Source organism: Mastigoproctus giganteus, chromosome 3, assembly GCF_048544385.1.
Source record: "Mastigoproctus giganteus isolate SK-2022 chromosome 3, ASM4854438v1, whole genome shotgun sequence".
Classification (NCBI taxonomy): domain Eukaryota; kingdom Metazoa; phylum Arthropoda; class Arachnida; order Uropygi; family Thelyphonidae; genus Mastigoproctus; species Mastigoproctus giganteus.
In genome coordinates, this window is record NC_143577.1 from 129,995,187 (window position 1) to 130,019,936 (window position 24,750).

A 24,750-nucleotide genomic window follows, 5' to 3' on the forward strand; every position below is an offset into this window, starting at 1 on the left:
TAGAGACTTAATTGTACTAAATCATTACTGAAGTCATGGTTCAATTTAAATTTAAAAAATTAAACATGAAATTAATTTAAACCCATTAAAATATGCACGTAAGAAGGGAATGTATATCCCATTCTGCAGTTGTCAATTAAAACTGTAAAGGTGGGGATAACCTTGAATAGATTAATTATTAATAAAAAGCCAATAGTTGTGCATGAGCAACTTTCAATATTCGTCTTCAGTTAGCTTTGTGAGAAGAAGAAGAAGAAGAATGCAAACATTATTTGTACCAAGTCCCAAATAGGGTAGAGATTGATTAGAAGTTTTGTGTTTAGCATGTTCAATGACGTGTGTTGACGTAGCCATTCAATAACTAAAGCTTCATTTTGGAGGATTTTATAATTAGATTTCAATTTAATTATAGTAATAGCTGAATTGATCAGTGGATTATGATTGTGGGAATGAACATGTTGTGTTAACTCCGTACTAGATAGGAGTATTATCATTTTAATAAAACTATTAAATGATAATACGTATGTGTATTAGCGATTTTGGAAGTGTCAAATTTAGTCGTGGTGCTCCCAATATAACAGGCATTACAGTCAATTTGGCATTGAATTAGATATATAATATTATTATAATCCTCCGTAGTGTATTTGTGTGTTGTTCTATACGCATTGAACTTGGAACCTAATTTATTATATGAAGAAAAACTATGGTTATGTTTGTGTTTGCAAAGACTTGCCAAAGACATTTCGCGAATTGCCTGTGGTAAGGGAGAATGACTTGGGTTAATAGTTTCCCATCATGATGACTGTTATGTTGATGTGGGTTATTAACCTTGACAAATGATATGATTTATCAATTGTAGTGGATACTTCCTATTTAAGAATTTTTCCGTGAGGTATTTAAGTTCAACGCTAAGATTTAATGGCATTATGGATCTGGTTAAAAAGAACCACTTCTTTAATGTATAGAGGATATGCAAATGAAAATGTAGAAATTTACCCGTGTGCGTTTTTTTCCTGTAAATCCTGGTACCTAATCTTGTGCCCACTTTATAGATGGTAAGGTTTAAGAAATTGATTGAATTATCTATTTCCATTTCGAGGGTAAACTTTAATCTCGTGTATCGTGTTAAATGTGTGTTAAGCAATACATCAAGAGTTTCCGTGTTACCAATTAGAAGAATATCATCCGCATATCTCATGTAAAGTCTAAGATTAGAGGGAAATGGATGAAGCACTTTGTCCGATGGATGCCAAATAAATTTCTACAACGGGGTTAATATACCTAGACCCATAGGGACTGTATACCTGTTCGTAAACTTTGTCCTGAAAACATTTTTGCTTTAAGTAAGAACAACATGAGTTCCAAAATAATACTAATATTTAAGCTAGTCTGTTTAATCAAAGTGTCATCTGCGGTTAATAATTCTCTTAAGGCTTGTAAAGCGTTTTGTGTGTGTACGTTCGTGTATAAAGATACATCAAGGGATGCAAGAATATCGTTATCTGAAATGGTAATGGAATTGATATGTTCATGCGCTTGTTCAATCTTATACTCGAAATTTGAAACTTCACGAGAAGAGAAATGATTTTGACCAGAAATGCAGATAAATTCGCATATATGGAACGTTTAAACGAAACAATGGGCCGTACAGGATAATCCAATTTATGTAGTGTAACAATACTGAAAATGTGGGAGAGAACTTTGTTGCGTATGCCAATTTGTATAAGGGTGCGTAAAAAATTTGCTTATCACTTCTAAGTCTCCTTAGTGTCATGTCTAATTTATTTTTAAGTTTATTAATATGCAGATAAATCTTAAGTTTATTAATATGCAGTTTATTAATATTAAGAAATGCAGATTAATCTGCATATGTGAATTTATCTGCATTTCTGATCAAAATCATTTATATAAAAAAGGTATACGGTCTCCCTATAGGTCTAGGTAGATCAAGCCCCATTGTCAGAAATTTATTTGGTATACATCGAACAAAAACTGCTTTAACCATTTTCCTCTAATCTCAGACTTTATATGAGATATACGGACGATATTCTTCTAATTGGTAACAAGGAAACTATTGATGTATTGCTTAACACGTTTAACATGATACACAAGAGATTAAAGTTTAGATAATTCAATAATTATCTAAACGGAAATAGATAATTCAATCAATTTCTTAAACCTTACCATCTATAAAGTTGGCACAAGATTAGGTACCAGGATTTACAGGAAAAAAACACACATCGGTAAATTTCTACATTTTCATTCGCACATCCTCTGTACATTAAAGAAGCGGTTCTTTTTAACCAGATCCATAATGCCGTTAAATATACAAAGGGTACTAGGAAAGTTTTGCAATATGACGCAACAATGAATCACAGGAAGCTGCTTGTTGCTGCATGTTGAGACATGTTCATACGTGCATAGTAGTCGCCGCGCCAAGTCGATGGGCTCAGTTATTCATTAGTAGTGAGAGTGTAAAGTGCTTGCGATGGCATCGTGGTCACGAAATGAGATAAGGACAGTTTTGTGGTATAATTTCATGCGTGGTTTAACCATAGACCAGTGCTTAGAAGAAATGACTCTTGCACTAGATGATGATTGTCCACATCGTACAACGATATTCAGGTGGTATAGAGAATTCCAAAGGGGAAATTTCACTCTGGAGGATTCTGAGAGGCCGGGAAGGCCACGAACGTCAGTTACGGAGGAAAACGTTACTGCTGTGAGGAAAATGCTTGACGAAAACAGGCGAGTGACCTACCAACAGATAGAGGATACTTTGGGCCTAAATGCACCAGCAATTCGTTCGATTCTGCAAGATCATTTGCACGTGAAGAAACTTTGTTCTCTCTGGGTGCCGCATCAACTGACTGAAGAGCAGATGACACGACGTGTGACTTGGTGCCGGGAGATGTTAAAAAAGTTTGATAAGGGACAATCTCGGTATGTGAACAACATCGTGACAGGTGACGAGACTTGGCTGTACTATTACGATCTGCTGACCAAGGCTCAAAACAAAGTTTGGGTCTTTGATGATGACGACACACCCGTAATTGTCAGAAAATCCTGATCTGTAAAGAAGAAAATGATAGCTGTATTTTTCAAATCGAGTGGAATTGTGGAACGTGTCATTTTGGACACGCAGAAGACAGTCACAGCTAAGTGGTATACTGAACAATGCCTGCCTAAAGTCATTGGATCTATGAAGAACCTGTGGCCAAAGTCAAGAATGGACACCTGGTACCTCCATCACGATAATGCTGCAGTTCACCGCGCCAAAGCCTGCACCGAATATTTGACCACGACAGGACCGAAACTTCTCGAGCACCCTCCCTACAGTCCAGACCTTGCTTCTTGCACCCTCCCTACAGTCCAGACATAACTAGATCCCATACTACCCCAACCTGTCACAACAGATCGGTAGAATCCTAAAATCATATGGGATAAAATGCATCCAACTCCCAGGCAAGAAACTGCATTCTCTTATCTCCAACGTAAAAACACCCGTCCCCACTCTTCTACAGAGCGGTTTGGTCTATCGCATCTCTTGCCGTGACTGCACCAGCAGCTACTTTGGAGAGACTGGACGTCGACTCGAAAAACGTCTCTCAGAACATAAAAGGGCGATCCGTTTGGCAGATGTAGAACACTCAGCTATCGCCGAGCATGTCTGGACAACCCGCCACGACATCGACCCATACCGCGATGTCGTGGTTGTAGACAGGTCCCACCATTACCTAAAGCGCACCTGGTTGGAATCGTTAAATATAAAATGCTCGGATGCCTCTTTGAACAGGAACAGTGGTTGCCAAGTTAACCCCATCACAGAGGCAGTAATTCTATCCATAGACAAACGCTGGCCACGTCACCACCATATGTCACAGCCACAAACATCAACAAACAATTAACCACGCACCTCACGCGCCATCCTGGCAGTGCACATCTCTATTCCAACTGCCATTCATGTATTCAATCTGAAGAAGGCTGCCTCCCAGCCGAAAGCTTATTAATTGTAATTCTAGTTTAGTTTGCTCTGAGAAACAAAATAAAATTTTCGTAACGAATCCAGAGCATGTAGGCCTTTTTTACCAGGTCTGGTTTATTAAGGAATAAATGTATAGTAGGCCTACTAGCGTTTGTACACGAGTGTGACACACCAGAAGCAAACCCCCCCCTCCACGCTATGACTCATTGAACGCGACACTGTGCATTAAACGTGAATGTTTAAATCTTCGCTCCACATTATTGTAGTTTAGTTTAGTCTGCTGCCACAATGGCCACAAAACGGAAACACACAACGTGTACGTTGAAAGATAAGCTGGAAGTTTTGAAAAGGCTGGACAAGGGTGGAAGTGCAACGAAATTGGCAATAGAGTTTGGAGTGGGCAAGGCCACAATAACTGACTGGAAAAAAAGCCGCGCTTTTTTTCCAGTCAGTTATTGCGAGCAGTACAAAACTGCTCGCAAAGATCAAGCAGTTTTGTACCTCTACTTCAGAAAAGTCAGTTTAAAATCGACAAACAGTAAGACCCTCAACGTTAGACAAGCTTAATGAAGCCTTATTCACGTGGTTCACTCAGGAAAGAGAAAGGGGAACACCCCAATGAACCTCTTGTTAGAGAAAAGGCCATTCATCTCAACAAACTAATGAAAGGTGATGAATCATTTAGTGCAAGTACCGGTTGGTTTGATCGCTGGAAGAAGCACCATGAGAAAATGAAACAAGTGAACTTAAAAGATGTTGTATATTGGGTTGCTGAGTTATGGGAGGGTGTAACCGAGCACAACAATACAAATGGCCCTCAGTCCCCAGCAGCTTTCACTCTCCCTCTTACGGCAGCGAGAGGATCAGAGTGGAAGCAGAGGGTGCTAAGAATCTCTGGGTACGACCAGGCTGCCATGCACGGAAATTGAACTTGGCCTGTTATAACGTACGATCACTCATCAGTGAAGACAGGATATTAGAGCTGGAAAAGGAATTAGAAAATGTGAATTGGAATATCATCGGTTTGGCTGAAACAAGAAGAAGAAATGAATCACTTATAAGTTTATCAAGTGGAAATCTGCTGTACACCAATGGAAATAGTGAAAGGAGTGAAGGTGGCGTTGGCTTTCTGGTCCATAAAGATATAAAAAACAACATTTTGGAATTCAAAAGTGCATCACCAAGGGTGTCAAGACTAATATTCAAGATTTCTAAGAGGTATAAGCTAAAGATTATAATGATTTATGCACCAACATCAAGCCATGATGATGAAGAGGTTGAAGAAATGTACACTGAAATTGAGAGTCTTCTAGATGAGCAGAAAACCCACTACACTATTATTATGGGGGACTTCAATGCTAAGGTTGGAAAAAGGCAAAACAGTGTAGAAAGAGGAACTATAGGAAACTTTGGAATTGGTGAAAGAAATAAAAGAGGTGAAAGACTTGTGGAATTTGCAGAATCTCAAGGACTGTCAGTAATGAACACTTTTTTCAAGAAAAGGGCGAACAGAAAGTGGACATGGAAGAGTCCAAATGGATTAACAACTAATGAAATCGACTTCATCCTCACTAACAGAAGATATATTGTGAATGATGTTACCGTCCTGAATAAGGTAAATGTTGGAAGTGATCACAGAATGGTAAGATGTACACTTGATATAGATGTAGGAAAGGAAAGGAAAAAACTGACTCGAGTAAATAATACAAAGGTCTTTGAAATAACAGAGGAGGAGAAAAAGCAGTATGTACTGGAACTTAAGAACAAGTTTGAGCTTCTGCAGACTGCTCAGGACCAAGATATCGACGAGGAATATTACAACTTTCTGAAAGTGATAAAGCCCAAGAAACCTATAGGGAAACAGAAATCCAAAGAAGAAAAAATTAGTCAAGAAACACTTGTCATGATGAACCAAAGACGACAAATGAAGAGCAAGAAAAACACTGACAGGGAGAAAATTGAGTATACTGAGTTATGCAAAGCCATTAGAAAGAGACTCAGAGAGGACATAAGAAGATTTAACACAAGAAAAGTAGAACAAGCATTAAGGGAAAACAAAGGATTTAAATCAGCAGCCATGAGCAGTAATACAGAAAGACAAATGATACTGAAACTGAAGAAAAGCGATGGTGTACTTATAAACAGCAGAGAAGGCATAATTCAAATAGCAGAAGACTACTATAGAGAATTATACAAGGAGCGAGGGAATGATACCAGCAGTGGGGAAGATGGATTGCAAAGTAGCAACACATACGACATACCCGATATTCTTCCTGATGAGGTAGAACATGCATTGAAGAAAATGAAGAATCGGAAAGCCCCGGGGGAAGATGAAGTTACTGGAGAGTTGTTAAAATTGGGAGGAAGAGACATAACACAAAAACTGGCAAGGCTCTTCACAAAGTGCATTAGAAAAGGTGTCATGCCTAAGCTGTGGAATAATGCAATCATAGTTTTGCTGCATAAGAAAGGAGATAAATCAGAAATTGGAAATTATAGACCAATTAGCTTGTTATCCCATATCTACAAGTTGTTCACAAGGGTCATTACTAACAGATTAGAAAGAATACTTGATGAGAATCAACCAAAAGAGCAAGCTGGCTTTAGGACAGGATTCTCAACTATGGATCACCTTCAAGTAATATCACAGCTAATGGAGAAAGCGAATGAATATAAAACACCATTATGCCTGGCATTTGTGGATTATGAAAAGGCATTTGACTCCATACAGCATAAGGCAATGTTTCGGGCACTGGAAAGACAAGGCATAGATACTCCATATATTATGATTTTGAAGAAAATATATGAGAGTGCTACCTCCTTTATTAGACTAGACAAAGACAGTAGCAAATTTAAAATCGAGAAAGGAGTTCGACAAGGAGACACAATATCTCCGAAGCTGTTTACTGCTGCCCTTGAGGAAGCTTTCAGAAGATTAGACTGGTCGCAGAAAGGAGTCAATGTGAACGGAGAGTACCTAAACCATTTACGATTTGCAGATGACATTGTGGTCATAAGCCACGATCCCAAAGAATTAGAGGAAAATCTTAACCAGTTATGCACAGTTAGTAAGGATTTTGGACTAAAGATGAATATGGCTAAAACAAAAGTAATGATGAACAAGTATGCCACGGAAAGGGAAATAATGATTGAAGGAGCAGCAATTGAAAAGGTGGAGTCATATACTTATCTGGGACAAGTTATTAGCTGTAATAATGATAAATGGCTGGAAGTCAAGAGAAGAATAAATTTTGGATGGATAGCATTCAGGAAATATAGTCACATACTGAAGAGCAATATCCCAGTTTGTCTGAAACGTAAAATAATGAATCAATGTATACTCCCCACCATGACTTATGGAAGTGAAACTTGGGCACTCACCAAAAGAATGGAAGAGAAGCTAAGAACTACACAGCGAAGAATGGAACGAATTATATTGGGAATCAGACTGTTAGATAAGAAGAGAAACACATGGATTAGGCAGCAAACTCAAGTAAAGGACATTCTTATCAAAACTAAAGAACTAAAATGGTCTTGGGCAGGACACATAGCTCGAAGACATGATGACAGATGGACTAAGAAAATAACAGAATGGTACCCAAGAGGAGCTAGAAGAAAACCTGGAAGACAAAGGCGGAGGTGGATAGATGAAATTCATGAGATTTTGAGTAGTAAATGGATGGCCAGTGCTCAAAACAGAAGGAACTGGAAAGTTGCTGGAGAGGCCTTCATCCTGCAGTGGATTGAAAATGGCTGATGATGATGATGATGATGATGTAACCGAGCAGTCCATACAAAGATCATGGAAGAAATTATGGCCCTCTCTCAGCTTTGTCAATAGTTCTGATGAAAACAATGACACAGAACAATTAATTCAGCTCATACAGGAAATTCCCGGGTGCGAGGAAGCAACAGAATCTGACGTTAACGAGTGGATTGCAGCGGATGGAATAGGTCATGAAAACCTGTTGGATGAGGACATCGTGGCAGCTGTCACCCAAGAAGACTCCAAGCAGAATGATGAGGGGAGTGATGACGAGCCCAGTGGTACTGTGGAACAACTTGTGTCGCACGCAGACGCGGCAGTGGCCCTTGACCTCACTTTACGCTACTTAGAACAAGATCCCACGCTACACCAGCAGACTACATGTTTATGAAGCAGTGGCAAAACATAGCATCTTTTAGCCGATTTTCATCGTTACGTCAAAAGAAACTAACACAGTTTGTTACTTCTGAAAAATGACTTTTGTTCCTGTTTTGGTGTGCAAGTATAGATCTGTAGTTTTAATAGGCCATGTCACACACTGATTTATTAATTTTGTATTAGTACAGTACTACAATAAAATAATTTTTTTCTGGAATTCTAAATGTTTTTGTACCATTAATACCATTTAAATTTAACTGGAAAATACAAAAAAATGTATATTTTGTGAACTAAAAAATTTCCCCTCCGCTGACCAAAACGTGTTTGGATTAGCGGGACTCCACTGTACATAGAACACTTCCGTATGATACTCTCCAGAAATTAAAATGAAAAATTGAAAGATTTACATTAGAGTAACAAATAGTTTAAAAAATAATTAAAAATCAATTTAACACAATAAAACTCAATTTAACACAATTAAAAATCAATTTAGCGCAATAAAATAAGAAAATTAATTAAAAGAATTTAACGAAAAAATTGCAAAACAATTTTCCTTTGTGAAGCTGACAGCACTTTGACCGTATGTTGTGATCACAGGAATGAAAATTATCGAATAGGGGTGAGTATGAAACTTAAGTAGGGATTATTTGTCTTCGTGCATGCACGTAAAAGCCCACAAATCGGAGATGAGATATGGCTGACGAACATTAACAGAATTTTTGTGTAATTTAATTTCTACGGTTTCTGCAATTAATAGTCGCATATAATTACGTTGGACACTAAGTATTTTGGCCTCGTTAAAAAAGTATGGTTTTCGTTAACGGTGTGAAAGGCTAATTCTGACACTGCTGAATGAGAAGCACGAACTGAGGCTGCATGTAGATTAACACAAATATTCAAAGGAAAACGCGTCGAACCCTGATAAGACAAGTCGCAATCACCCCAAGAAATGTTGTATACCAGGTCATTAATTTGTGTTGCGAACAAGGAAAGGACTGAGCGATTGTTCAGTATAGTGTGTAATTTCCGTATTGGCCTGGCCACAATTTTAAATTCGGTATCTTTAAAGAATCTGTTAATCTGTTTGTGCCACTGTTCAACATATGGAACAGAAATAAAGTATTTTTTGATATTACTATTGTTGGATGGTGTAGTATTTTGTATCCTATCCTTAGCTTGTACCTTAATTCGGTTTATTGTAGCAAAGGGATAACCCCTGTTTAAGAATCTGGTTAATATTTGTATTTCTGAGCCCGGAGCAGATTCCGTCATTGAATATTTGTAGGCATTTAGAAATTGATTAAAGCTAATCAATCTTTTGTAGGTGAACGGGTGATAGCTGTTATAATGCAGAAGCATACTGGTGTTTGTAGGTTTTCGATAGATGTTAAATTGGATTTTATCCGAGTCCTGAGTAAGCGTGAAATTTTTTCAGGCTCAAATCAATGGGATTGAGCCTGAGCGGCTTAATATCGGAGTTCTATCTCTCAACGATTGAGCATATACATTTGGCGTCTTTTCGACCCCGTATCACATACTATGGGAGGTATTTAGATGATGTTTTAGTTATTACTGATAGTAGTACTATCCAAGACATTTTACATTCGTTTAATAATATTCATTCTAGGCTCAAATTTACATTGGAAAGGGAGGATACAGATACAAAGTCATTAAATTTTCTAAGTTTCACGCGAAGACAAATAATCCCTATTTAAATTTCATACTCACCTCTATTCAGTAATTTTCATTTCTGTGATCACAACATACAGTCGAAAAGCGTTGTCAGCTTCAGGAAGGAAAATCGTTTTGCAATTTTTTTTCGTTAAATTCTTTTCATTAATTTTCTTATTTTATTGCGTTAAATTGATTTTTAATTGTTAAATTAAATTGAGTTTTATTGTGTTAAATTGATTTTTAATTGTGTTAAATTAAATTGAGTTTTATTGTGTTAAATTGATTTTTAATTGTGTTAAATTAAATTGAGTTTTATTGTGTTAAATTGATTTTTAATTATTTTTTAAACTATTTGTTACTGTAATGCAAATTTTTCGATTTTTCCGTTTTAATTTCTGGAGAGTATCATATGGAAGTGTTCTATGTACTATATTGAGGTAAACCTCTCATTATTTTACAAAAAAAGCTAGGATATTATGAATTGGAGATATCTTCACATTGAGAGTTGTCTCAATATTTGCAAGGAGAAGAGTGCCCTATGTTCGGGTGATGCTTGATTAACTATTCTGATGAGATGTTGCTGATGAGCAGTGAAGACCATCTTTTTGTACTCCAATACAACACTGATCTTACAGTCCATGAACAACAGTATTGTGCCATCATATTTGTTAAATGTTTGGAGGCTAATGACAGAGAAAACAGATCACTAAGAGTATTTTGGAATGTCTAGAATGTAAGTGATGATGCTACAGTCATATGAAATGAAGTCAGTGCCTATTATAAGAATACTGCATAGAAGTTATGGGCTGAAATAATCCACTGTTCTGTATCCATAGTTCATCCAATTAATATAATATGAAGGTCCCACTATAGTTTATTTCCAAAAAGCTTGTGAATACATGAGTTGCTCTACTAAGAACAATACATTTACTAATAGCAGTTGAAAGTCTGCTGGTAATCAAACAGATAGAAGGTCAAGTCCCAGTTTATTGAATGAATGAACAGAATTGAATATTTTAACATGTAACCACATAAAACTTCGAAATACATACCATGGATTGTTTCATTAGCACAATAATAAACATACGATGCATTAGAGCTTAATTTCCAAGTAGTGGGATCAGGTATTCCTGAAATACAGAATTTAATAGTCAGTCAGTCTCATATATATATCTCACTAACATAATTCTACTTTTAAAGATTACAGCTTTTGTATTATCATTATAAATTAAATTTTACAATTAAATATATAAGGCAAACAAAATTAGGTCCCACACAAAATATTGACAGTTTGAAAATTTTTTCTGCTGCAAACAATATTTTAATAATACCCTCCAGTAAAACTAATATTAAATCTCACATAGCATAAAGGTATAATTCATTTCTTATGAATTTTCCATAAAAAAAAAATAATAAATACTTGGTAACAATGTAACAGAAATACTCGGACAAAAGCATGGGACCAAATAACACTTTTAATAATTTATTAGACCAACCGCTTCAGTTTTTCCTGATAAATTATGATGATGATAGGACTTGAACTTGCACCTTTTCCACACACCATGTTCCACTCATTTTGCGGAATGATGTCAATCATAACCATAGTGCTAGCCATGTGGGTCAACTGTTGAATCAAAACAAATTATAAAACTTAACTTTTAAGCCTCAATCTAGGAAAGATGTGGATCTATGGAATAAGTGCAGAGAAGGACAATGAGATTAGTCAGGAGATCTTATCAAGAAAGGCTTCAGTTTTGCAATTTGCAGAACAACTTTCACAACCAAACCCACTTCCATACCCAGAACAAACTAACTGGGTATGAAAGTGGGTCTAGTTGTGGAAGTGGCTAGTTTGAATAAATTTAAGAATGAGCTAAACAAATTATTAGAAAGGATGTATAGTGATGTGCTCAAATATAATAATAAAGGCAGAATAATAAGAAATCTCAATTTTTTCTTAATGAATTTACAATCACAATAACTTAACAATTAGTGTTTAATTTTATCAAGAATCAAGCACAATATCCTAAGGTAGTTAAATTGTTTATGAAATCTGAAAACTTTATAAAAAGCCTTAAGAGGCTTGAGAGACAGTGTATATTTGTGTGTAAACCTTGAGCTAGCAGTTTCCAGATAAAAGTAGCAAACGCTGCACGATTATATTTCAATGCAGGCTGAAATAATTTCAGAACTGACACATTACAGCATGCAATTTCTGCACTGGACACATTTTTGGTCTTACTAGTAAAAGAAATGAACTTTTAGGCTTCACCCCTTGGGCTCACATGCATATTATAAATTGCCATTATCTGCGGATTAGTATTAAGTCGGTCAGGAGATTTAGTATTAAGTATTAGTAGTGGCAAATGACAAGAAAGCAAACTTATACAGCATCAGCCAAAAAAAAGAAAAAACACCCTTCTCATTTCACCTATCGATCACATCCAAAAGTTTGTCTAGTTCTGCCTTGAATTTATTCAAGCGATCTACCTCCACAAACATCAGGCAGAAGTTTGTTCCAGCAATGAACCACCTGTTGGCTAAAGGCAAACTTCTGCACATCTATTCTGCAACCATCCCTCCTCAATTTCAATTTATGCCCCCACACGTGCATAGTCTGAGTCAAAGTAAACAGAAATCACCAATGAGCTTCCTCAATCCATTCAAAGTCTTAATACTTCAGTCAGATTCTGTCGCAGGCGCCTAATCTCCAGATGCTGCAATTTGCAGAACTGAAGCTTTTCTTGGTAAGAGCAACCCCCCTTTGTTCCCTCATCAATCTTGTTGCCCTTCTCTGTACCCACTACAGCAGCCCTACAATCCTTCCTAAAATGGGGCCTCCAGATTTTTATGCAGTACTCAAATTTTCCCCAAGTTGTCAGCTTAGAAATTAATTACAAGCTTTATGATGTTTTTGAGAAGTGGCAATTGAGGTTTAAAATTGATAAATGCAAGGCAATTTAAGTGGTATTAATCTTAGAGTGACATAAACTCAACTCAATTTAGTGGAATATGAAAATCCTGAACATAATTGTATAGTGACAAAGCTCTCCAAGCAGAGTAGACATGCAAGGTGCAGAGAAGGGCAATGAGGACAGCATTTGGTTCTGTCAATGATGTAAAAGTATTTTGCCAGCAGAGACCAAGAGGTAATTATCCAGCTGTAAAAATTTCATGAAGGCTTTGCTTCCAAAGCCTTCATGAAATTTTTCATGAGCCCCAGTTTGATGTGGAATGGTGGGAGCAAAACTTCATTTGGATCTACCAGAGGTTCAAATGCTATATTCTTCATTCCAGGTGTTAATGATTTTCATTCAGGAGCATCACGTAGCAAACTCCACTTCTTGTAGTTCATATCCTTGGCACAACTATCCCACTCGCAGAGAAAGCAACAATACTTAGTGTAACCCTTTTGTAGTCCTAATAAAATGGCAATTACCTTTAAATCACCACATATCTGCCACTCATACTTCTGAGTGTACACCTCTCCACATTTGCATATGTTTCTTTTTTTTGGATGGCAATTGTGTAATATACATCGTGTATTACACAATTTCCATTGTGTAATAACACTTACCTTAGAAGTATCTATAAATAGTCGCCATTCTTCGGAAACGTGTCTTATATTCATTGATGCCATTAGACAATCAACATCCTCACAAACAGTGAGTTCACCTTCTGTTTTATAGAATTTATCATAGTCTTTATTTTGAGTGCAAAATGTTGTCACTTTCACAGAATGATCTAGAAGATTCCACTGTTATAGCTTTGAGGACAAAAGCTCTGCCGTATTCTTCGGCAGTTTGAGATCCCTGATGAGGTCATTAAGCTCACTTTGTGATCTTATGTGGTTCAGAAGGATAAAGGTTTGGACAAAATGGTGGATCCCTTGATGTAGACGGCTGCCATACTTCTTCGTGTATATAAAGTTGATGTTCATCAGTGTCTTCAGCTTTGTCAGAGGGTACAGAAAAACAGTAGAGTGGTTCAGAAATAGGTAGTATTTCAGTGTGAGGCACGGGATGAATTACAGATGGTATATTTGGATAAGTCACTGTCCACCTTTTCTTCATTGTTATCCCTTTTCTAATAGGAGGTACTATACAGAAGTAACAGTCTGTGACGTGATTTGTTGGCTCCCTCCATATCATAGGCACTGTGAAAGGCATAAAACGTATCTTTCGATTCACACGGGTTGAGTTTTGATGAACAGGTAGTGCAGCATGTGTGGACCAGAACTGGGCTGTGGAGCCCAGTTCTTGTCCTGGTTGCCTACTTTACACCCAAAGTACAAGAAGTAGGCTTTTTTTATGGCTCCAGTTAAGGGATGATTTTTGAAGCTAATGTGACTTGTCCACATATGTAATAGAAGTAATCCGGACTATTGAATTATATATTAGACAATTACAGGGCATATTATTTTTTTTTTTTTTTATGAAAACCCCAAACACGAAAGGTATCAAAACCTATAGTACTTAGTACTGTGAATGGGTTGAAGGAGAAGTATGGGGGGAGGGCGATGCCGGAAACTTTGCTCTAGAGACTAAGCATGGGTTTCACCACTTCAAGCCGTCAATAAGCAAAGTGGTGGTATTTAATCTTACATAATACAAATACTGTGCAAAAAGTAGGAATTTAACAGAGAACGACCATTAACTGATAAGAATCTCACAGTACCTAGCCATATTTGAGGATTACTGCAACAAAGTTGATGACTCATTTGAGGTGGCAACTTATCACGTGATGCAGAGCGAGGTGACAGTTGCCAATCATGTGATAAGAGGGTGGTGCCACGTGTTTTGCCAAGAGCCATAGTTGATAATGAAGAGTAATATGAGACCTCAACTGTAATTCGAAAACAATGCCAATTGGACAATTTTTTTGTGATTTTCTTGTTAAGCAGCATAAAAGTAATCAAGATTGTTGTTGTTATTTGGTTTTTAGGAGCATTAGCAACTAAGGCCATATTGCTCTGGGCATATGCGGTGGTCACTTCCTGACCTTTCTGCATCCTCCGTATTTGGTAGTCACGGGCTCAAACCCCGGTCTAATCAAGAAGCATGTGCTACGCACTACTGCTCCTGCCCACCTGGCTACGGAGACGCCATAATCAAGATTGGACATTTTCATTTTGATAACATTTTACATGTTGACCAGTGTTATTAATCATTGGAAAATAAGCTTCTACCTGGTGTTATGGAAGTGGACAATCTGAATGAATTTAATGAAAGATTACACAAATTAATAGAAGGGATGGGCAAAATTGGGTAAAAATTTTAGCTGATGCTGTATAAATTTTTTTATTTATCATTTTGCAAATATTAATATTAATAATACATGAGGCAATTTATTCCAGAAATTTACAACTCATTGTCTAAAAGAAAATGCTATAATTCAATTCTAGTATCATTTATAACTGTAAAAAATTTAAAAACTTTATTAATTTTACTCTCACCTCTCCATCTTATAGACTTAAGCCAATCCCTTCTAAGATACCTAGCTACCAAGCTCTGTGATCCACATAGTCTTTCCTCATATTTTGGACCTTTTCAGGTATAAAGTTTCAACTGGAAAATTCCAAGGTTAGTCTTAAAAAGTATCTTCTGCAGTGGGATTATGACCTCCCTAACTGTACAAGCAATTTTTCGGTAAGTCATAGAAAATATATCTTGGGCCCTTCCTGCTGCCTGTCTACACTGCACAGATAATTTCATGTCTCCTGCATCACAATCCCCAAGCCCCTTTCTTCCAAAAATGTTTTTAATTCCAACTGTATAAATTAATTTGGGGTTGTTACTTCCCGAATGTGAAACCTTGCATTTTGAATATCAATGCATAGCTGCCATGGTCCTGGCCATTCTCGAAGAATATCCAAGTTGTCCTGAAAGAGCAGTGCTTTGCACAAGTTATTAATTATCATTAACCACTTTATTGACCTTGATATTATCTGAAAATTTTGATATTGTGTCCTGTATCCTTTTAAATGACATTCAAGATCAGAAATAACAGTGGAACTATCACCAATATCTGAGATACTCCACTTTTAATCCTAGCCAAATCTGAAGAGTAACCAGTGATCAACAACCCTCTGCCTTATGTCCTACAGCTATACCCAGATTGATCAAAGAATGTTACAAGTGAATAGCTGACTGGGCTAGCTGGGTGGGTAAAGTACCCAAAGGTCATGGGTTCGAATCCCACCTCGGGCTTGGATATTACGATGGTGCCGTATTCTCCAGTTGGACCTCACGGCCATGATACACGAAGGAAGCAGGTAAAAACTGGTTCCTTCGTGTATTGCTCACATCATACGATAACAAAAAAAAAAAAAAAAAAAAAAAAGTGAATAAAACACGTTTCAGGTTATACAGCAACCTAAGAAACTGCTGTATAACCTGAAATTAATAAGTCAAATGATTTCCTAAAATCCAAATCAACAACATTGATACTATTTCTTACATTAAACTCACGAGTGACTGTCAATATAGCTAGCCATATTAGTTAAATAAGATTTTCCCTTAAGATTACCATGCTGTGTGTTTCCTGTGGAATACCATTTCTATTCAAAAGATCCTGCATTGCATTCTTAATCATGATTACCCCTGCCACTGAAGTCAGAATGACTTTTGTAATACTTTTGCTCTGGAAGCAAAAATTTTATTTTAATTTTTTGTCAGCCTGTCTTTAGAGGGTTGTGCAGACAAGGTTTTTTTTAATTTGTCACATGCTGTATAAGATTGCTTCCTTGCATCATTTATCATTATTAATGCATAAAAGTATCCCCTTAGCTGTATTATGTCCTGTTATATATATGAATCTGCAAACATTCTGCAAGTAACACATACTATAAAGCCTTATCTGAGAGAAAATGTCAACAATCCTTGACAGTTCTCCTCACAGCCAAAACATTCCCACTATTATGATTTCTCTGCTTTGCTGCTCTAATCTGAACCATACTTTTAGTATAAAAAAAAGTTAAAAATATTAGACTAAGTCAAGGGATATATTAGTACAATAATAATGCTACATTATGTGAGAGTAGTACACTATGAAATTATGTTATAAAATCATATTAGTATTATTATAATTTTATAATTTATAGACTTAATAAAAGCACTTAAAATATTAATTGTAATCCCAGAGAATTAGATAAAAGAATATTGTCATCTAGATTTTATAATGTTGTTATACTGGAACAATTAACACAATGAAAAGGCTGTTTAAGCATAGGTAATGCATCTCCATCATTTCTACTAACCAGGTAGTATATGCATGCATCGTTTTATGATATCTCATATTGTGAATATCTTCACAACGAGTTGCTTAAGTATTGCACTACTTTGAATAAGTAATGCTTCTCTGGTAGAGAAAACTACTGTTACTTATTCTCAGATGGGCACCACTACCACCCAGATGGCAATGTCTCAAAGCTGGTTGGCCTCATATTGTGAAAGTTTTTTTTTTTTTTTTTTTTTTTTAATGTAAGTCCCAAACACGAGAGGTATTGGAACCTATAGTATTTAGTAGTGTGGTTGGGTTGGAGGTTGAGAAGACGAAAGAAGATATTTATTGACATTAGACTTGAACTTCTGTAGACTGTAATTTTCAGGAAATACGTACGAAGGAAGGTTGTTCCAGAAAATGGCAGTTGACTGAATAAACGAGGAAGATGAAAAGTTGGTTCTGTGAGTTTGAAGTTGGACAGTAAATGGATTTTGGCTGGTGGTGGCAAGTGTTCGGACTGTTTTGAAAGACAGAGCGGGAATTATAGAAGCCAATTCAGAAGAACAGTGCCCATGGAAGTATCTGTAGAAGAGGCATGCAGCAGAAACAGTACATCTACGAGACAGCAAGTGGAGAGACTCTGTTAGAGATGAATCATTAATTAACCTAACTGCCCTCTTCTGAATGGAATCAAGAAATCATGAGAGGGGTTTTGGGAGTATCACCCCAGATGTGGGAACAATATTCCATGGTAGGGCAGATTTGCAATTTGTACAAAGTAAACAGCTGTTTGGAAGAAAAGTAACGCTGAGAGCGAAAGAGAAAACCAAGTTTTTTAGATGCAGAGGAAGCAATATTTGTAATGTGCTTGTGCCAAGAGAGATTAGAAGTCAGGGTAATCCCCAAAAGAGATACATCATTTTGCTTAGAAATCTGAGTGTCACCAAAGATAAGCATAGGAGCAGAAGAATCCTTTTTGCAAGATATAAGACAAGACAGTTTTAGAAGGATTGAAAAAGGATTTTAGAAAGACCTAGTGCTTTCTTAGCATCAAGATTCATCAAAATTCTTCTGACATCCATTTGACGGAAGACCAGAGGAGGCATTGAATGGAGCGTGTTGGGAATGGGAGGTTTTTTACCAAGATCATTAATATGTGAGTTGGAAGAAAAATGGGATGCTAGCAGGTCAGCTTTATCATTGGCTGGAGTGACAACAGAACCATCTGGTTTGGACAGAAGTGGGAGCAGAGATGGGCAAAAGTTGCGGCCAATAGCTTTGGCAAGAGAACAGAATGCACGGCTACCATTAGGGCAAGAAGCAAGTTTTCTACTCTTAGCCTGTTCAAACTCTAGTTGAGACTGATTAATAACTGCTTTACAATTGTTGCGAGCTTTGGTGTAGGCAGAAAATGAAAATGAAGAATTAGAAACACGCCAATTACGATATGCAACGTTCTTCTCTTGGACAGCCTTAGCACATTTATTGGAAAACCAAGGTTTAGATAAAGGACGAGATTTTAAAGTGGAGTGTGGGATAAAGGATTCCATTCCTGCAAGAATAATTTCACTGATACGATCTGAGCAAACGTTGACATCAGAAGTTTTGAAACAGTAATCAGACCAAGGAAAAGAAGAAAAGAAATCTCGCAGGTCATCCCATTTTGCATTCTTGTAATGCCAAACAATATGAGGTTGGGAATAGTCATGAGATAAAGGCTCCATTGGAGAAGAGACAATCACCAAGTTGTGATCTGAAGTGCCTAAAGGACATCTCACTTTGACCGTGTACATAGAAGGGTTGTTTGTGAGAAAAAGATCGATCGTGATGGCTCTATGGTTACGATTGTCTGGTATGCTTGTAGGTAAATGAACAATCTGTGCAAGGTCATTAGTAATTGCAAAAGCCTCGGCATCTCGACCAGCTGGGTCGGTGTGACTAGAAAACGGAAGCCAGCTGGAGTTTTGAACATTAAAATCACCAAGGAAAATTACCTCACTGTTAGGAAAGTTGGACTGGAGAAAGTCAAGTTGCAAAGAGAGGAAGTCAAAGAGCTCCAAGTGATTAGTGCAATTGGGAGAATGGCAGAGACAACAGATGAATTTGACACAATGAGGTAGAGAGATTTTAAGCCAGAGAAAATCGAAAAGAGGAGATTCCAAATTATCAAGTCTCTGACAGGGAATACTAGAACGGACCACCTTTGATGCGAAAGGAACGATAGAGCGAATAATTTGGGCAACTGAGATGAGCAGTAGTTGAATCAACTGATAACTGAGATTAGAATTGAGACCACATATATTTAGATCTTTTCGCAGATAAGCTTACTCTATTAGTTTGACAATTCATGGTGTATTCAATGGTAAGAAAAAGTAGGTGGGATATGCTGTATGAAGTAATGAAATTTTTGGATATGGCGTACACATGGTAAGAATATACCCAGATCCTTGATATAACATGGCCTCGACAATGCATACACACTACTCAGACTCCCTCCAGTCACTATCTGGCAGAGTAGAGGTAGCAAGATTATACACTAGCTGATCCGGAAGTCTCCTAGAGAGTTACCAATAGGTTCGGTCCAGTGTACTAACTAGCGGCCGGCCTGCGAACACCATTTTAGAGATGTACCCCTCGAAATGTAAGGAAGATTGGATCTCGCCACAATGTTCATCATAACCTCAAAAGTCATCAATCATACTGCATGATGGAAGAGATGGAGAAGGGTTGAATGGAACTTAGCTCTGGAGACTAAACATGGATTCCACCACTTCAAGCCTCCAATAAGCAAAGTGGTGGTATTCCACCGGTTGATGAGAGTCATCTACCACCTAGTACTGCCTGGTAACATAGAGGGGGTGGCATTCCTCCATGTGGTGTGAATCATTACTCGACCACTGCTTACGTTGGTTCACACCTGGGTGGTCACCCACCATGTGTTTGTGCACGGAGGTTATACCCAGGATTACTAACAGTCCCACCATCGTGAAGGTGCAAGCAGAGGATTTGGCTGCCACAGACCATCCGGATTTTGCCGAAACTGGGTCCACTTGGCTTGAGTGTCCCGAATATTAGTTCCATCAGCGTTTTAGACCCCCAGGTAGCAAGGACAGCTTGTCTGGCATATCTGAGAGAATGTCTGTGACAACCTCAAGGACCAATTTTACTTCATAACTGGGTTGTCACTATTTCAACAGGGTGGCCGCCACCCCACCGATGAAGATGACAACCAGCTTCAAAATAGTGCCATCTAGATCGGTGTTTCCCAACCTTTTTTTTTACCATGCCCCACCTAAGTCTTTCTAAAATTCTGTTGCCCCCTATGTAACGTTGGGAAACACCGATATATATATTTTTTATATTCAAAAATTGAATTATTCCCTAAATGAAGCCTAATTACAACTTGTTCAGGACACGAGACTTAGGTTTTAGGAAGAAATCATTAGGAAATTATTAAGAAAAAAATAGTAAGTAAATTTTCAAAACATATAATAGACATTGTGATATCCAGTCGATTTCTTTTCTTTAGTAACAAATCATTTATGGCACTAAATCCACATTCTGCTAAATATGAAGATGGAAAATGGTAACAATAGCTCTCTTGCAACGTTGGTTGAATTTGGGTATTTAATTTCTGTTTCATCACAAAGCCATGCCATCGCTTCTTTTATATTGAATAAAGTTTTAACTGACTCATCATTTTGCATTTCTGAGAATTCTTCTTGGTACTGCATTGATACATCAGACAAATCCACTAACATTGGTTGCATCATCCAGGTTGAAAAATCAATTTGTTTTAAATCAAAAAAACGTTTCTTTTGAATCATCGGACAGAATTTTCAGATGATCAACAATAACAAATACAGCGGTATCAGTCGCTTCACATTTTTGCAGACAACGAAACTGTTCAAACTTTTTTTAAAATTATATTTTTTAAAAAATATAATAAATGTAATGAAACCAAATGTCTTCGCTTTTGCATCGACGAGAGTTTTATTTGTTCCTTGAAGTTGTTTATTTAATATTAGCATTAGCAGAGGCATTTGATGCAAGAAAGCAAGCTTATGCAGCATCAGCCAAAAAAAAAAAAAAAAACCCCCACTTCCACTTCACCCCTCTGTTCGTTCAAAATACCTGTCCAGTTGAGCCTTAAACTTATTTAGGCTATCAACCTCCGCTACAAGGGATGGAAGTCTGTTCCACCAACCAACCACCCGCTGGCTAAAGGCAAATTTCCGCACGTCTATCCTACATCCGTCTTTCCTCAATTTGAATTTATGCCCTCTCAGGTGATTATTCTGAGCTAGAGGAAGAATCCCATCAGCATTGAGCATGCTCAAACCATTCAAGGCTTTATACACCTCTATCAGATCACCTCGCTGGTGCCTAGTCTCCAGACACTGTAATTTGCAAAACTTAAGCCTTTCTTCGTAAGAGCACCCCTTTGTTCCATTCACTAATCTTGTTGCCCTTCTCTGTACTCGTTCCAGCAGCTCTACATCCTTCTTGAAATGAGGCCTCCAGACCTGTATACAGTACTCTAGGTGTGGCCTGACCATTGCCTTATACAAGGGAATAATCACCTCCTTATCCCTGCTGGAAAAATTCCTGTATATCATTGACAATACTCCATGAGCTACTCTTGCAGCCCGTCTGCACTGCTCAGAGAACTTCATATCTGCCTGCACAACCACCCCCAAGTCCCTTTCAATCTCTACCACTGTCAGTGTAGTACCACAGAGTTGATACGTTGCTCTGGGGTTGCTGTTTCCCATGTGTAGTACTTTACATTTGTCAATGTTAAACTTCATCTGCCACCTCTCAGCCCATCTGCGCAACCTTTCCAGATCCTGTTGCAGCAGCATAGTGTCAGTAGTGTCCTTGACAACCCTGCCAACCTTTGTATCGTCTGCAAACTTGGACATTAAGCTCGATATACCATCATCAATATCATTTATAAATACAAAAAACAATAATGGACCCAACACTGAGCCCTGAGGGACTCCACTAATAACATTAGTCCACGATGAGCAGTGTCCATTGATTACCACTCTCTGTCTTCTCCCCCTCAACCACCCCTTTATCCATAGCAGCAATTTGCCTCCAATGTCACACTGCTCCAATTTGTGTAGCAGTCTTCCATGTGCAACAGTATCAAAAGCCTTTCTAAGATCCAAGTATATAATATCAAAGCTATTCCCTGCATCCAGTTCTTTTGTGACTGCATCATAATATCCAATCAAATTGGTCAGGCAAGACTTCCCCTTAACAAAACCATGCTGTGTCTGAGCTATAACTGAAGTCTTGTCTAAATGATCCTGCAATTTTCCTGGAACAGAAGTTAAGCTCACAGGTCTATAATTACTTGTGTCAGTCTTTGATCCTCCTTTGTGAATTGGGGTCACATTTGCACATTTCCAGTCTATGGGTACCTCCCCTGAGTCCAAGGAAGCTCTCATAATTATAGCTAAGGGTTTGCTTACTTCCTTTGCTGCCTCCTTTAATATAACTGGATAGATCCCATCCAGTCCAGGTGCCTTTCTTGTGTTTATCTTCAACAGTTTCTCCTCCACTTTACTCTCAGTTATTTCAAGATTCTGTAGCTTACTGCTAGAGTTGAATACACCTCTGGCATTCCCCTCGCTGAATAACTCCTCATGTGTGAATGTCGATGCAAAATATTCATTTAGTTTGTTAGCTACCTGAGCAGGGTCATCAACAGTTGACCCATCAATATCAAGTGGACCAATCTGATTCATCCCCTTCCTTCTAGAGTTTACATAAGTAAAAAACTCTTTGCTGTTTTTCTTTGCATCCCTTGCCAAGGATTTCTCGTAATCTGACTTCGCCTGCCTAACCTCCTTTGTAACTTGGTTGCATATCAAGTTGTATCTATCATAGGCTTCTGTGTCATGTGTTAATTTGTAAGTATCCCGTGCATTTTTCTTCTCTGCCATATGCCTCATTAGTTCATCTGACATCCATTTTGGCCTGAACCTTGAACAATATTTCTTAGTTGGTATGTAAAGCCTAGTAGCTTCCAAGATAAGTTCTTTGAATGCTTCCCATTTTGAATTTGCTAGGTATGTAAAGCCTAGTAGCTTCCAAGATAAGTTCTTTGAATGCTTCCCATTTTGAATTTGCTGTTGGTAACATCATCAGTTGGTCCCACTGTATAGAATTTAAATACTGTCTCAGTCCATCGTAGTCGCCTTTACGGAAGCAATAACCCTTCCCTTTACCCCTAATGGTAGTTACCTCTTTGAGTAAATCCCACTTCAGCACACTGTGATCACTGCCACCTAGTGGTTCATTTATCTGCAGATTCTTAATGCATGAAGAATCACTGCTGATAATCAAATCAAGAGTATTACTCCCTCTAGTTGCCTCCCGAACATGCTGATGTAGAAAACAATCATCCAATAAATCCACAAAAGCCCTGCTAGTGTGTGAGTGACCAGCCCCCAAATTCCAGTCAATATCTGGGAAATTAAAATCTCCCATTATAAGACTAAATTTAGTTTTTTATATTTTATATTTTTATACTAAATATATTTAGTTTTTCAAAGATATCGGCTAAATAACTCACAAATGCTTTACTATCGACCGTTAACAGATGCTTTATTTTAGGTTTGTCACTTAAAGTCACTAATAGTATCAAATAGTTCCATAAATCTTTTCAAGCAGTTCCCTTTCGAGAGCCACCTTACTTCAGGGTGAAGTAAAAGTCTCACATGGTCTTCATTTTGTTCTTCACAAAAAAGCTTGAAGAGGCACAAGTTTTCCCTATGAATAACACAATGCACAAGAAGCGTTTCTGGATTCTCATCTTTCATCAATTTTAAGCAGCCATTTTTCTTGCCCGTCATATTAGGAGCACCATCTGCAGCGCAAGATGTTATATTTTTCATTGGTATATTATTGTCATCTAAGTAATTTTTTAGCTTATTATATATATCTTTGGAGGTAGTGGTGCTCTCTAATGATTTACAGAATAACATTTCTTCAGAAAAATTACCTTCATCAATATATCTTACATAAGTTATCAGTACGGCTTCACTGTCTCTCAAAGTTGAGTCATCCATTTGCACTGAGAATTTTCTTGTTTTCAGCTTTCCAACAAGTTGTATTTCAATATCTTCACTCATTTCATCTATTCTTCCGCTAACAGTATTGTTATTGAGTGGCATAGCTTTCACGTCTTTGTCATCTTTTTCCAGAACTGTTTTAAGAAATGCTGATATTGATGGTTTGATTAAATTCTCTCCTATAGTATGATTTTTCCCAGATTTAGCAATGAGTAAAGAAATTTCATAACTAGCCTCAAGAGTACGATTGACAGTTGCAGTATGAGCAATAAACAGAGACTTTACCAACAATTCTTCTTTTGTACAAGTTAAGTCATAGTAGGCGGTTGTTTTAAACTCTAGACGAGCAATTTTTGAATTGCCTCCCTGAACAATCAAATTTCCCCCATGTGGGGCGTGGGACCCACGTTGGGAAACACCGATCTAGATGGCGGTGCCCATATGAGAATAAGTAACAATAGTCTTCTCTACCAGAGAAGTGTCATTATTCAAAGCAGTGCAATACCTAGGGAACTCATTGTGAAGGTATTCACAATGAGATATAATAAAATGGTGCATGCATACTACCTGGGTAGTAGAAATGATGGAGATGAAGAAATGATTAAGCATTACCCATGCTTAAACAGCCTTTTCAT

General features: G+C 37.5%; 1 protein-coding gene across 2 annotated transcripts in view; it reads right to left on the minus strand.

The window, feature by feature from the left end:
- Window positions 1-24,750, minus strand: part of LOC150088269 (phosphoserine aminotransferase) — a 327,264-nt gene that overhangs the window by 153,884 nt on the left and 148,630 nt on the right. For both annotated transcript variants that reach the window (XR_016546786.1, XM_090370665.1), the window contains exon 5: window positions 10,856-10,933. Coding sequence is in view for 1 of the 2 variants with exons in the window: in XM_090370665.1 (XP_090226791.1) it covers window positions 10,856-10,933 (78 nt within the window). In the remaining variant the exon portion in view is untranslated. The remainder of the gene's footprint in view (window positions 1-10,855; window positions 10,934-24,750) is intronic.